This window comes from Protopterus annectens, chromosome 10.part0, assembly GCF_019279795.1.
Source record: "Protopterus annectens isolate FY-2018-M chromosome 10.part0, PAN1.0, whole genome shotgun sequence".
Classification (NCBI taxonomy): Eukaryota; Metazoa; Chordata; order Ceratodontiformes; family Protopteridae; genus Protopterus; species Protopterus annectens.
In genome coordinates this window covers 1,010,755,591-1,010,770,561 of record NC_056744.1, presented here as the reverse complement: position 1 = coordinate 1,010,770,561, position 14,971 = coordinate 1,010,755,591, and the positions used below count along the sequence as shown (strand labels likewise).

At 41.7% G+C, this 14,971-nt stretch overlaps 1 protein-coding gene across 2 annotated transcripts in view; it reads left to right on the top strand.

Moving 5' to 3' along the window:
* Positions 1 to 14,971, top strand: part of LOC122813452 (E3 ubiquitin-protein ligase HECTD3-like) — a 726,610-nt gene that overhangs the window by 578,549 nt on the left and 133,090 nt on the right. For both annotated transcript variants that reach the window (XM_044085768.1, XM_044085767.1), the window contains exon 17: positions 14,278 to 14,407. In XM_044085768.1, the coding sequence (XP_043941703.1) occupies positions 14,278 to 14,407 (130 nt within the window). The remainder of the gene's footprint in view (positions 1 to 14,277; positions 14,408 to 14,971) is intronic.

Here is a 14,971-nt window from a genome sequence, read left to right as displayed (position 1 = left end):
AAGAGTGCAGGACCACAACTCTCTTATCAGAATCACTGGCCTGAAGCCCAAGAGCTTGCCAGAGCTAATACACTTTTTCGAATAGCACACTGGGCCTTGAATCAGCAATTCCCAGCTGAGAAGGATGTGCTACCTGTCCCGCCACAACAGTGCAGACCACAAACCTTCACAAAATGTAAACAAATGGTATGAAGCCCAAGTGCTAAACCAAAGACTTAGAATAACAGCGTACAATTTAATATCTAGCTACTACCAAGAAGTAATAAATGCAACAGAATAAATAAAATTGATTACTTTTAAGGAAAAGCAAAACAAAAGTATGGAGGGAACACAAATACAGAAAAGCAGACTTAATAAAGTGCATTTTTTTAAGTGCAAGGAGAGAGGAAAGTTGAAGAACCTAAGTAGGCTGGCTATTGCCTTCTTCAAATCTTCTTTTCTGTATTAAGTCAATTGAACACTAGACACGAAATCCATGATCATCTCACCTGTACTCTGTTAAGTGAGCAAATGAGATGGACCCAGGAGAAGTGTTCTAAAACTTGACTTTCTACAGAAGGTGGGCAATTCCAGAGCCACCAAATATTCACTAATACCAATACAGAAACAGTGGAAGGGTGGTAGGGAACTAACTGTAGAGAGAATTGGTCACATAGCACACTCTTCAAAGAAACACACAATTAGGAAACACAAAAAATGAAAATACAGTACTTTTTAAAACTGCAAGTTTGTATTTAACCGAAGACTAAAATACACTACTGCAAGTTCTACTTAACTACAGCTCTCTAGACTGAAGGCACCCCAAACAGAGAATTGAACTGGAGAACCTTCTTTCTGTAAGGTGACAATGCTAACTGCTGTCACACCATGCGGCCATAAATTAACAAATGTAATATAATTTAAATATTGGCTGTAGTACTGAATTGGCACTGAATTGGACAAATTATGAAAAGGAGTGCTTTCCTGCAGACAAATATATATAAAATCCTGAAGGGAACTTGAACACAGCGTTAGATTGTCACAGGAAGGACAGTTCATCATGCAAAAATAACAGTGAAAGTCAGTATGGCTGGTGGATACATAGTTCAGCATCATATGGCAAATGATACTGTTGTGGCCGGGGGATATGAGCCACTGAAATGTCACAAAGAATGCAAGATACTACAATTAATTAGAAGTATGCGTTGAAGTTCCATGCCCAAGTCCTGGCAGGGTATGTTCAAGTCACTTATATCCTGCAAACAGATTTTATATTACAAGAGTACAATATCAGTGTAATATAAGATGTGCAAGTCACTGGGGTCCACATGTTATTTAGGTTACATGTATGATAATACCCATATGGCAAAGCAGACTAGCAGTCTATATAGAAACAGAACACAGAAGGAAACCATGTTGAATAATAACAGGTGATTGAGCATTATTATATCACTGTATATGCATTTGTATAATTCGGCAGTATGGACACTGGTCCCCTAGTAATACCTAGTAACAAACACAGAAACAGTGCCCACTGGCGCAGCAGGCATATGAGTTGGTCAGTAATGACTGTCATGCAGATGCAGCAGTGCAGGTCACAAGTAGATAATGTGCTGTCCTGTACACTGATATCGCGGTCATGTGGATATTGAAAAAGCATCCCCATCTGAGAGCTGCATAGCTGGAAATAGGGTTACATATAAAAGGCAGGCAGCAACTGCTGTTGCTACAGTGTCAAATTACTCATAAAACTGGAGTATCAATCAGCAGAGGTAAAGTTACCATGGAAATGCAGCACAATTGCACACAGCCATTAATCCAGTAAGACCATGACAATAGGACACCCGCAGTCATCATCTCATGGTGTGGACTAAGTATAATGCCTAGTGCCGCTCTATGGCAGAAGTGACATCAGTAAGACTCTGTCAAAGATTAAGCCAGCAATAAAATATAACATGCCAATAGGGTGACATCACAATAGCATAGTTAATGGTTGTTGTGCACCCAGCAGCCGGTCGGCACTGCCCACACTAACCAACAATGTAACAGTAAAACAATGCACCCTGTCAGTAGCACACATCACAACCAGTAGAAGATGGCATATGTGTGCTGGGGTAAACCTGCAAGCAACCACCAGTTGTGTGGAAGAACAAAATAGTAGGGCAGATAACATGACATAAGAGAAGTAAATACTGGTTGGACTATATGCACAAATCTGAATAAAGTTAACAGCCAAAGAAGTGATTTCGGTGCATGCAGAGATCAACAGGTCTATGTAGCTGTAGAACATTCTTTCCAGGCAGAGCATTTTGAAAAGCAGGGCATAATGAGCAAGTTTTTAGCAGAATTATAAAAGAATATGAACAAAAACTATGCAACAGACAACTCCCCAAAAACATTGAATTATGACAGTGCATATGAAGTTCACAATGATCAAATTTCCATGTGTAGCAAGAGGTTGCAGAAGTACATCATGGAGAACATTGCAATTTAGTTTCCAGACTGTATGGCACATGCACATTGTTAGGAAACATATATGCTCAGTAAAGCAACTGAGACTGAAATCACTGCTATATGCTGACATTGAGCTTACAACTTACTAATACTTATATTAAACATATGCAACAAATATTACCTCTGTTATTGACAAAATAAGGTTAATAAATGCAATATGAGGTATCACCTAACTGCACATATGGATTTTTTTTTATCTGTTGTTAGTCTTTGTTTTGTTTCTTTTTGCAGTGTGGATTCAGTAAAATGCCAAACTCAGATGGGTTCTCAAGACAGTGGAATGGGGTAAGGTAATTAAGGGTCATACCAGCCTGGGCTACGTGTTCAGAGAGCTCTTCCATGTCTCTCTTCATGTAGTCCAGAGAGGTACGGCTCAGGTCATTCACACCAACATGGACAATGACAGAGTCATATTTGTACTTGTTCTGGAGTGACCTGAGTGCTTGTGTTATGTGGTGGATCCTGGCACCTGACAGGCAGCTAACAGTAACCTTCTCGTTATTCAGCCTAGTGAGTGGGATGTCAGTGAGCCTGACTAGAATCACCTATTACTAGTATGTTGGGTATGTTATTTTGCCTTAAGGGCTGTGATTGCATGGCACACTGGTTTTGTGAAGTATGTGTTTCATGGTTTGTGTTGGGGGTGGAGGTTGCTTGGATGTCTGCTTTGGAGGTCTCTGTTGCTTTTGCAGATTTTTATTTAGAGCATCCGAGTATGTTTTCATGTATTTATGTGTGTTTTTTGCCAGTGCTGGTTTAATGGGTCTATGTGAGACTGGTGGTGTGATGCATGTATTTCCCTTCTCCTCATGACTGTCTGATCCAGTGTTGGGTTGAGAGAGCTTAGCCTCCAGTTTGGTTGTATAATTGCATCCCTTGCATGTATTAGTGTTTGGTGGTAGGAGGAGAGGGTTGTCTGTGTACATAAGGCAGTTGTAACATTGCCACAAAATGCCCAGATTCACCAGTTGGACTGGAGAGTGCACCTGAAACTGCCCTTTAGACATGCCTGGATAGGTACAGTAAACTGTTTCACTGGATGGTTGGCAAGGTCGAATAGAGAGCCTTATAGGTTCATAGGTAGGTACTAGGCTATTAGCCCTAGGGCCTATATAAGCCTAGCCAAAAATGTACCCTGGCTTTTGCCACCCAAGAAAATTATTTTCCTGTGCCCCTGTCGAGCAGAGCCACAGAAGTGATGCCCGGGGTGAATTTCCTATTTCCCATCCAATCATCTATATTTTTCTTGAAGAGTGCTAATGAGGAGTTCTGTTTGACATAGATAGGTAGTCTGTTCCAGAGTATGGGAAGTCTCTGGGACAGGAATCTATCCCTCCAGCATGTTCTGTTTATTGTGGTGACAAGGTTTAGGTCCCTAGAGTATGTGGCTCAGAGGGACTGGGATTTCTTTAAGTGGAGCATGTCCAACAGCTCTGGGTTTGACATAGCTTTGTATGCTAGGCAGAGATTGCCTCTGAGTAGGCGAAATGCGATGGAGTAAAGCTCGAGTTTTTTGAGACGGTCTGCGTAAGGCATCTGTTTGAGGCAAGTAATCCTCTTTGTGAGGTATTTCTGTGGCCTTTACAGTTGTTGTAGATGTCTTGTGAGGTACATACCAAAAAGGGCGTTGTACTCTATAATGGGTCTAATGAGTGATGAGTAGAGGGGAAAAATGACCTCTTTTTTTCTGGATGAGAAACGTTTTGTGATGAGGTGAGCCACACAGAAGGATTTTCTGACCACTGTGGTGATGTGATTATCAAAGGAGAGACTACTGTCCACCTGTGTCCCAAGGTTTCTTATCACATTTTCAGCATTAAGTGGACTACCAGCTATGTGGTAGTTCATGGGTACAATGGATGACAATACACTTTTTGGCATTGAGCTTCAGGCCATGGCTTTGACACCAGGCATCTTTCTCAGTGAGGCCCTTTTGTAGTATGTCCACTCTGTACAGTACAGGAGGGTCTAGTGCTAGGGTTTATAAGTGCTTGCTATAAGTTTTGAGCAAGTGCTGGGGTGAGAAATGAATGGCTTGAGTGCTTAAGTTGAAAGTTTGTCTAGTTTCAAGGGAAAAATTGAAGAGGAGACTTTGTGGAGCCGGGAATAGTTTTACCCTAGCTAACCGGCACTGCCCGCCACGCAAAACCAGGCAAATGCGGTATTTATAGCAGGGAAATGAAAGAGATAGAAATTAGCCCAAAATGGCCTATAAACTACTAATTTCTGGGCTGAAACCACTCCTCCAGGGACAGATAGGCTGCTCAAAGCTCCCCTCTCTCACAGGTGAACAGAGAAACTTCCTTCTATCCAAGTAATAAGGTATGGGCAAACACAGAGATTTGTAACACAGCCCTGAATTCAGCACTGACCTGAAAACTGGACTATACTAGCTTAGAAAGGCAGGAAACAAGTATATATATATATATATATATATATATATATATATATATTTTTTTTCAGAAAATAAAGCAGATACAATCAGAAAAACTCTTTAAATGCACAGAAAAGGATACTTATTGTTATATGTCGCAGATCAGAGTTGTAGTCAATGCCTCTAGTAATAAAATAGGAAGAAACACAAATGCAGTAAAAGCAGATGAACAAAGTGCAATTTATATATATATATATATATATATATATCTATATATATATATATATATATATATATATATATATATATATATATATAAAAACAATAGAAATCGAACAAACTGATTTAAACAAGTTAGCCAATTAACCAGAAGTCTTCAATCAGACAAGTTCTAACTGCACACTCCTGCTACTAGGGTGCAGGTGAACCTTCTCCAAAAAAAGATGGCCTGGATCAGTGCTCAAGTTATACAAACAAAGCTAGATTCAGCAGGCCTGAATCTGGTCTATGCTACAGCAACAAGGCGCACCAATTTCAGAAAGAAACCATTCAAATAAGCAGGCACAATAACAGAAATTCCCAGCTCAGAAGGGCAGAATCCAGCATCTCCTCCCACAAGAGTGCAGACCACAACTCTCTTAATGTAGAATCACTGGCCTGAAGCCCAAGAGCTTAAGCCAGAGCTAATACACTTTTCGAATAGCAGACACTGGGCCTTGAATCAGCAATTCCCAGCTGAGAAGGATGTAAGCTACCTGGCCTGCCACAACAGTGCAGACCACAAACCCTCTTAATGTAAAACAAATGGTATGAAGCCCAAGTGCTTAAACCAAAAGACTTAGAATAACAGTTACAATTTAATATCTAGCTACTACCAAGAAGTAATAAATGCAACAGAATAAATAAAATTGAGTACTTTTAAGGAAAAGCAAAATAAAGTAGGAGGGAACACAAATACAGAAAAGCAGACGAATAAAGTGCATTTTTTTTTAAGTGCAAGGAGAGAGGAAGGAAGAACCTAAGTAGGCTGGCCTTCTCAAATCTTCTTTCTGTATTAAGTCAATTGAACACTAGACACGGAATATGATCTCACTGTACTCGGTTAAGTGAGCAAATGAGATGGATCCAGGAGAAGTGTTCTAAAACAGACTTCCAGAAGGGGTGGGCAATTCCAGAGCCACCAACACTAATACCAATACAGAAACAGGAAGGGTGGGTAGGGAACTAACTGCAGAGAGACACACACAGCACACTGTTCAAAGATACACACAATTAGGAAACAGAAAAAATGAAAATACAGTACTTTTAAAACTGCAAGTTTGTACTTAACAGAAGACTAAGAAACACTACTGCAAGTTTTACTTAACTTCGGCTCTCTAGACTGAAGGCACCCCAACAGAGAATTGAACTGGAGAACCTCTTTCTGTAAGGTGACAATGCTAACTGCTACACACCATGGCCATAAATTAACAAATGTACTATAATTTAAATATTGGCTGCAGTACTGAATTGGCACTGAATTGGACAAATTATGAAAAGGAGTGCTTTCCTGCAGACAAATATATCAAAAATCCTGAAGGGAACTTTGGAACACAGTTAGATCGTCACAGGAAGGACAGTTCATCATGCAAAAAATAACAGTGAAGTCAGTATGTATTATGGGATACATAGGTTCAGCATCATATGCATGATACTGTTGTAATGGGATATAGCCACTGAAATGTCACAAAGAATGCAAGATACACAATTAATTAGAAGTATGTGTTGAAGTTCCATGCCTAAGTCCTGCAGTGGGTATGTCTTAAGTCACTTATATCCTGCAACAGATTTTATATTACAAGAGACACATCAGGTAATATAAGATGTGCAAGTCACTGGGGTCCACATGTGTTAAGGTAGTGTACGTGTATGATAATACCCATGGCATGAGACACAGCAGTCTATATAGAACAGAACACAGAACCATGTTGAATAATAACAGGTGATTGAGCATTACATATATCACTGTATATGCATTTGTATAATTCACAGTATGACACTGGTTCCCTAGTAATACCTGTAACAAACACAGAAACAGTACCACTGGCGCAGCAGGGATATGAGTTGGTCAGTAATGACTGTCATGCAGATGCAGCAGTGCAGGTCACAAGTGATAATGTGCTGTCCTGTACACTGATATCGTTGTCATGTGGATATTGAAAAAAGCATCCCCATCTGAGAGCTGCATAGCTGGAAATAGGGTTACATATAGTAAGTGCAGCAACTGCTGTTGCTACAGTGTCAAATTACTCATAAAAACTGGAGTATCAATCATAGAGGCAGTTACCATGGAAATGCAGCACTGCAGCACACAGCCATTAATCCAGTAAGACCATGACAATAGGACACCCGCAGTCATCATCTCATGGTGTGGACTACATAATGCCTAGTGTCAGTTTCATGGCAGAAGTGACATCAGTAAGACTCTGTCAAAGATTGCCAGCAATAAAATATAACATGCCAATAGGGTGACATCACAATAGCATAGTTAATGGTTGTGCACCCAGCAGCCAGGCACTGCCCACACTAACCAACAATGTAACAGTAAAACAATGCACCCTGTCAGTAGCACATCACAACCTTAAGTAGAAGATGCAGCAAACCTGCAAGCAACCACCAGTTGTGGAAGAACAAAATAGTAGGCAGATAACATGACATAAGAGAAGTAATGGTTGACTATATGTACAAATCTGAATAAAGTTAACAGCCAAAGAAGTGATTTCAGCATGCAGAGATCAACAGGTCTATGTAGCTGTAGAACATTCTTTCCAGGCAGAGCATTTTGGAAAGCAGGGCATAATGAGCAAGTTTTAGCAGAATTCATAAAAGAATATGAACTAAAACTATGCAACAGACAATCCCCTAAAACATTGAATTATGACAGTGCATAGAAGTTCATGATCAAATTTCCATGTGTAGCAAGAGGCTGCAAAGTACATCATGGAGAACATTGCAATTTAGTTTCCAGACTGTATGGCATGCACATTGTTAGGAAACATATATGCTCAGTAAAGCAACTTGAGACTGAAATCACTGCTATATGCTGACATTGAGCTTTACAACTTACATTACGAAACATATGCAACAAATATTACCTCTGTTATTGACAAAATAAGGTTAATAAAATGCAATATGAGGTATCACCTAACTGCAATATGGATTTTTTTATCTGTTGTTATCTTGTTTTGCTCTTTTTGTGCAGTGGGATCAGCAATGCCAACTCAGATGGGTTCTCAAGACAGGGAATGGGGTAAGGTATATTCAAATAGACCTAACCCTCTCAAGAAAGATTTCTCAAGGGTCACTTGAAAAACTAGCTTGAGTTCTCCAGGGGGGAAGATATGTGAAGATAGGTGAAGGCTACCAGCCTAGTCGGATAAAAGTTTGTAGATAATTCTGTCATTTGTAAATATCTTTGCTGGCTGGCTCTGTTTAACCATGTTAAGGGATTGTGATCTGTCACTAAAGTGAATTTTCTTCCATGCAGATAAGGCTGCAGTTTCTGCAGTGCTCACACTATGGCTAGACATTCCTTTTCTACAGCTGCATAGTGTTCCTCCCTGGGTTGGAGCCTACAACTGAGATAAACCACTGGGTGCTCTTCTCCCTCTGAAGAAATCTGGCTAAGTACAGCCCCCAACCCATGGTTCAAAGCATCCACTTGCACAACAAATTATTTGCTTTACTTTGGACTGGCTAACATAGGGGGTCCTCCCAAAAGCTTTTTTAAGCTTCTGGAATGCCTGCTCACATGCTGGGGCCCACACTACTTTAGCCAGCCTGTTTTTCCTTGTCAGGTCTGTGAGTGGAGCAGCTATGGTACTATAACTGGGGACAAACTTTCTGTAGTACCCTGCTGTCCCTAAGAATGCCCTCACCTGCTTTTTGGTAACAGGTGCAGGCCATTCCTGAATGGCTTCTACATGGCTTCTACTTTGGCAGGTTCTGGCCTGATCTTACCACTTCCCACTCTATGTCCCAGGTAGGAGACCTCTGCCATAACCACCTGACATTTGCTGGGCTTAATGGTCAACCCTACCCTCTGTAGTCTGCCCAGCACCTCCCTGACATGTTGAAGGTGCTCTTGCCAGGAATGGCTGTAGATGGCAATAAAATCTAGGTAAACAAGGGCAAACCCTCCTGCTCCTGCCAGGATATGATCTACCAGCCTCTGGAAAGTTGCTGGGGCATTTTTCATTCCAAAGGGCATCTTTGTGAACACATACAAGCCAAAAGGAGTCACAAAGGCTGACCTTTCTCTAGCACTGGGAGTCAAGGGCACCTGCCAGTAACCCTTGGTAAAATCGATGGTTGTAAGATACTTAGTCCCACCCAGCTGCTCTAGGGCCTCATCTGTCCTAGGCATGGGGTAAGTATCTGACTCTCTGTGACTATTTAATTTCCTGCAGTCCAAACAGAACCTGGTGCTGCCATCCTTCTGTAGCACCAACACCACTGGGGAGGCCCAGGGACTGTTGGACTCTTGAATTACCCCTAGTTCCAACATCTCCTGTATCTCCTCCCTCAGAGTCTGTTTGACTCTCTCAGGCACCCTATAAAGGGTCTGCCTAATAAGCCTTTGGAGTACTGTATCCACCTAGTGCTGCACCAGGTGGGTGCACCCTGGTTTCCCAGTGAACATGTCCCCGAACCCCTGTAACACTGCTCGACATTTCTTGAACCTGGGTAGGAGATAGCTGCTGGGACATTGCTACCCCTTCCACTAAGGTGTCAGTCCAAGCCTCGCTGAGGAGATAAATCACCAGATCTCCCTCAGACTCCTCCTGCAAACCACTGCAAATACTCAGCACAAGGGCCTTCCTATCATGGTAATGTTTCATCATGTTAACATGGTACAATTTGTGCTCCTGCCTAGCAGTTCTACCGTGTAGTTAAAATCACTTACCTTACTTGCCACCTTGTAGGGTCCCTCACAAGCTGCTTGCAGCTTGTTGTGTCTGACAGGAATGAGAACCGTTACCTGCTGCCCTACAGCATACTGTCTTGCTCAGGCATTACTGTCATACCATACCTTTTTCTGTTGTTGGGCTTCTGCCAGCTTCTCCTGCGCCAAGCCCATGAGTTCCCTGAGCCTTGCCCTGAGGTTTAGGACATATGCCAGAACAGACTCCTTGTGAGACTCGCACTCACCTTCCCACTCATCTCAAATTAAATCTAGAGGTTCCCTCACCCTATGCCCATACAACAACTCAAAGGGTGAAAAACCTGTGGAATCCTGGGGAACCTCTCTGTAAGCAAGCAACAGATGGGGCAAATGATTGTCCCACTCCCTCTTAAACTGGTCTGCAAAGGCCCATAGCATGGACTTGATTGCAAAGTTTAACCTCTCAACCAGACCATTAGTCTGGGGATGATAGGCAGTTGTTTTCAGGTGCTTCACCCCAGAGTACTTCCACAGACAAGCCAGCATATCTGTAATTAAACTGGCACCTCTGTCAGTCAGTATTTCTTTTGGGAAACCTACCCTGCTGAAAATCTGTAACAAAGCATTTGCTACCTTTTCTGCCTCAATGGAGGACAAAGCCACTGCCTTAGGGTATCTTGTAGCATAATCTACTACCACTAGGATATACTTTTTCCCTGTAGAACTTGGGGTACTCAGAGGCCACACAATATCCATAGCTACCCTCTGAAATGGCTCCTCAATCACAGGCAAAGGCATCAAAGGAGCTCTCACCTTGTCTCCTGCCTTGTCTATCTTTTGGCACTGCTTACAGGTCCTGCAATACCCAGTTACATCTCTGGAAATCCCAGGCCAATAGAAGTTCTGCATAATACGTCTCTTTGTACGGTTTATGCCTATATGCCCTGTAAAGGGAATATCATGGGCTATGGCTAGAAGTGCCAGATGGTAGGCTGTTGGCAGTACCAACTGCTGTACCCTCTCACCTTCTAGCCCTCCTTCAGGGGTCCACTCTCTGTATAGTAACCCTTTGTCCCAGTATACAGATTCCCCCTTCCCTTGAAAATCAGGTGCCTCACTAGCTACCTGCCTCAGGCCTTGCAATGTAGAGTCTGAGAGCTGAGCTGTCTCAACTCTCTCTTTGTATCCCTTCCCAGCCCCCCTTCCACAGGAAGTCTGGCATCCTCCGACAGTGGTATCTCACTGTCAGCCTGGGTACTACTACTCACCTCTACCTTTGCAGTCACTCTGCCCAAAGGAACATCAGTACCCACAAGCAGCTGTGACTCACCTTCAGTCTCACTGCTACAGCATAGCTTCCTCCCTGAAGTAACCACCACAACAGTCCTGGCTACAAGTATGTGGTCTGTCTGGGTCTCCCCCAGACTACCAGACTGACATGCTTGTCTTGAAGCCTGACTGCTTGTATCTGCATTGGTCAACATCATACTGTTTACATACCCTCTCAAACATATGAATAAAACTATCAAAATTATCCCCCTCTGTAAACTGTGGAAGAAATTTACTGACCTTTTGTGTTTCTGGGGTCCATTTACTCTCTTCCTCATTACCTCCATGACACTGGCAAAGAGTTAGCATCTGCTTTTCGTGCTGCCTCTGCCGCTCCTTTTCCACAGTTTCCATTTCCAAATACCTGGCCTCCAACTTACAGCCCCCAAACCTGGGTGACCTCAAGCTCATGGCTTGCTTGATCCAGTTCCACTAATCGCAAGGACTCCCGGTATCTCGTCTCCCCTAAAATCTATTCTGGTAGCGGCGCATAAACCATCTACTAGAAAGATCTACAGAAGTAAATGGAAGCGTTTTTCCATCTGGGCCAAAAATAGAGATTTGGATCCTTTTACTGCTCCCATCCCAACGGTTCTTGACTTCTTGTCCCATATCTTTTACCAAGGAGCTAGTGCTTCTACAGTCAAGGTCCAAATGGCAGCTATTTCCCATTTCCACATTGGGGAAAACCTTGGCCCCTTAGCGTCCGCGAAGATATGCAAAACCTTTTTGAAGGGCACTTTTCTGTTGAAACCTCCTGTCAAGAATGCGGTTCCACCTTGGGTCTTAACCTTGGTTCTTCAGGCCTTGACTGGCCCACCCTTTGAACTGGCGGCTTCGGTTTTATCTTGGAAAACGGCCTTCCTGATTGCAATTACTTCAGCCAGGAGAGTATCTGAGCTTCAAGCCCTTTGCATGAAACCCCCGTATCTGGTCTTCCATAAGAACAGAGTGTCTCTCAGGACAAACCCTTCTTTCTTGCCTAAGGTATCCTCTGAATCCAATATCAATCAATCCATTAATTTGCCTGTGTTTTTCCCCAACTTTCAGAACAAAGGGGAATACAGATTGCACTTATTGGATGTACACAGAAAATTGCGTTTTTACTTGCACAGGACGGCTACTACTAGGAAATCAGATCAATTTTTTGTTTCTTTCGCTAAACCATCTATGGGTAAGCATATTATGAAAGTTACCTTGGCCAGATGGATATCCCAATGCATCAGGCATGCTTATTTAGCCTCCAGCCAGCCTGAACCCTTGGGGGTCCATGCCCATTCTACCAGGTCTATGGCTACTTCTGCAGCATTCTGGTCGAGAGTACCTCTAGACGATATCTGCTCAGCAGCTACTTGGTCCTCTTCTCATACCTTCATTTCTCATTATAAGTTGGATCTGATATCCAGGAGTAGGGCATCATTTGGCTCCGCAGTGCTCCGGAATATCCTTCCTTGAGGTCCGCCCAAGGATTTAGGTAGCTGGGGACCCTGTCCCACAGTTTGCTGATCAAATGAAGTTAACTACTTCAGATAAAGAAGTTATGTACTCACCATAATGTTCCATCTGAGTAGGTAACTTCATTTGTCTGCAACTGACCCCCCCTCCTTCCCCCTAACCTGTTTTATGGTTATTCCATTATGCAGGGTTTCACCTGGTCTTGCATTAGGTTAGTGTTCCTCTTTCGAGGGTCGTAGTCTGTTTCTGGTTAGGCAAACTCGATCTGAGGACTGGAGGGAGGTGGCAGGGCATTATGGGTAAGGGGGAGGAGCTGCAAGCTCGGATCTTTTAGCTTAGAAAGCTGCCGGCTTGGATCAGAGGATAGATCTGATACCCACAGGTTGCAGACAAATGAAGTTACCTACTCAGATGGAACGTTATGGTGAGTACATAACTTCTCTTTATGAAATATTTGCCATAGTTACTGATAGACTGGAAAAAAAGTGTTAAGCTAGCTGCTGCACTTCAAACTATACTTGAAAGTGTTACTCACTACAGCTGTGTCTGTTGAAGTTCTGAAGTTTTGTTCTGAATGAACACAGGTACATGTAGCGCTAATATGGTTGCTTGGAATCGAACAATGCTGGTCTGTACTTTGCTCTGTAGAACACATGTAGTTGAATGAAACACTGCTATTCTGCTGATTTTTTGTAGAATGCACATAGTCTGACTGTTGATGCAAGGTTGCTATGGGGATTTTGGGACTTACTTTAACTGTTTTACCCCATTCATAGTGGCTCACCATTGAAAGAATCGATGAGACTATACTATACTGGAATTAACTGGAAACAACTGAAATGAGACTGGAATGAAAGTCTTTATCTGTTAATTACCCAAACAAATACTGAACAGGTGCCAGTCTCTCCTTTATGGGCTAAATCTTGTGTACTTTTCAAAATGAATTCTCCAAACACTCTAGTTCATTTAAAAAGGCGTTATTAGATGTTTACAATATTAAAATACTGTCTTCATTAACAGTGCTGATAAACAATAACAGTCTGTAGAAATGCTGGGCTGCTGGTTAGTAATAACAATGCTGCTAAATATATCCAAAGTTTCTGCACATATATTCTGACTCCTGAATAATATAAACTGAAACAGTCTTTATTTGACCTGTCTTCTATACTCAGGCTCAAGTGGCTGTATTGTAGCTTCCTTTCTAAAATGCTGGATATTTAATATTTTCTGTATGTCAGGTCAAGCTAACTAACTAACTAACTGGCTTCCATAACTGTATCTGAAGTATATTTTAAAAATACCAAAACCTTGCCATGCTTTACACGCCTCCTTAGCCTTAGTTACCTTGGTCTCGCATGTGCCTTTTTATATCTCTCATGCTTGGCCAGTAAGGTTATTCTTCCCTTCTGCTTAACTGTCTTTTCTAAATTGTATGCATAAATGAAACACAATTCTGGCAATAAATTTCTAGGCCTATTTTACCTTTTAGTCTGCCTAATGCCTAATAACTACTTTAAAATGGAAGCCCCTAATCTAACAGACATTTAATTGACAAAATATATGCCTTTTGGCTTAAATCTAGTATATGCTTTTAATTCTTAAAATTTTCTCCTAAATGTGCCTGACTTAAGTCTGCTTAGTAATAATCAGTGCTTTAGTACCATTTACTGTATCATTGCTTTGTCTGTCTTCTGCTCCACAGATTTCAGCAATGAAGGCTGGACTAGTCAAGGTTGTACCACACGCTGCCCTGAGTCTACTAACATGGCAGGAGATAGAGAAGAAAATATGTGGGGATCCAGAGATTGCAATTGAAGATCTGAAAAAATCAGGTAATGGATGTTTACATTAAAAACATTAACACTCAGAAGATCAAGTAAAAAACTTTAAAATACTATCCAAACTTTTTCCTTCTTTTGATCGTTCACTGCTTGTGGGTGTTTCGCTGTGGATTACAAGGAAATAAACAATAAAGAACGTATTTTAAGTAGAAGAGGTTGAGGGATGAAATTCTGAACAGAAGTCAGATACATATCTTTCAACTTCATTGCTCAATCAGGGACACAGTTAATGTGGGATTAGGCCAAAGATCAGGTACAATTTTAAATGTTACACTAAACTTAAAAAAGTTAATAGAACAGGTTTTCCATCAACATGTATTTTCTGAAGAATAAGAAGCAGGAAACGCTAATGTCTGGCATTAATGAGTGACTATAATTCACAATGATTTACCAGAGAGTGAACAACTGTGTGTGGCTAGGGCAGAAATTTGAAGCAAAATCAGGAACATTCTGCAAAATCAGGGCTAGCTAAGAGGTACAATTACACTGAGGAACGTCACTAAACAGTCACAGCAATTACTTTGTAGCCTGGGAAGTACAAATGAAAATATTGAT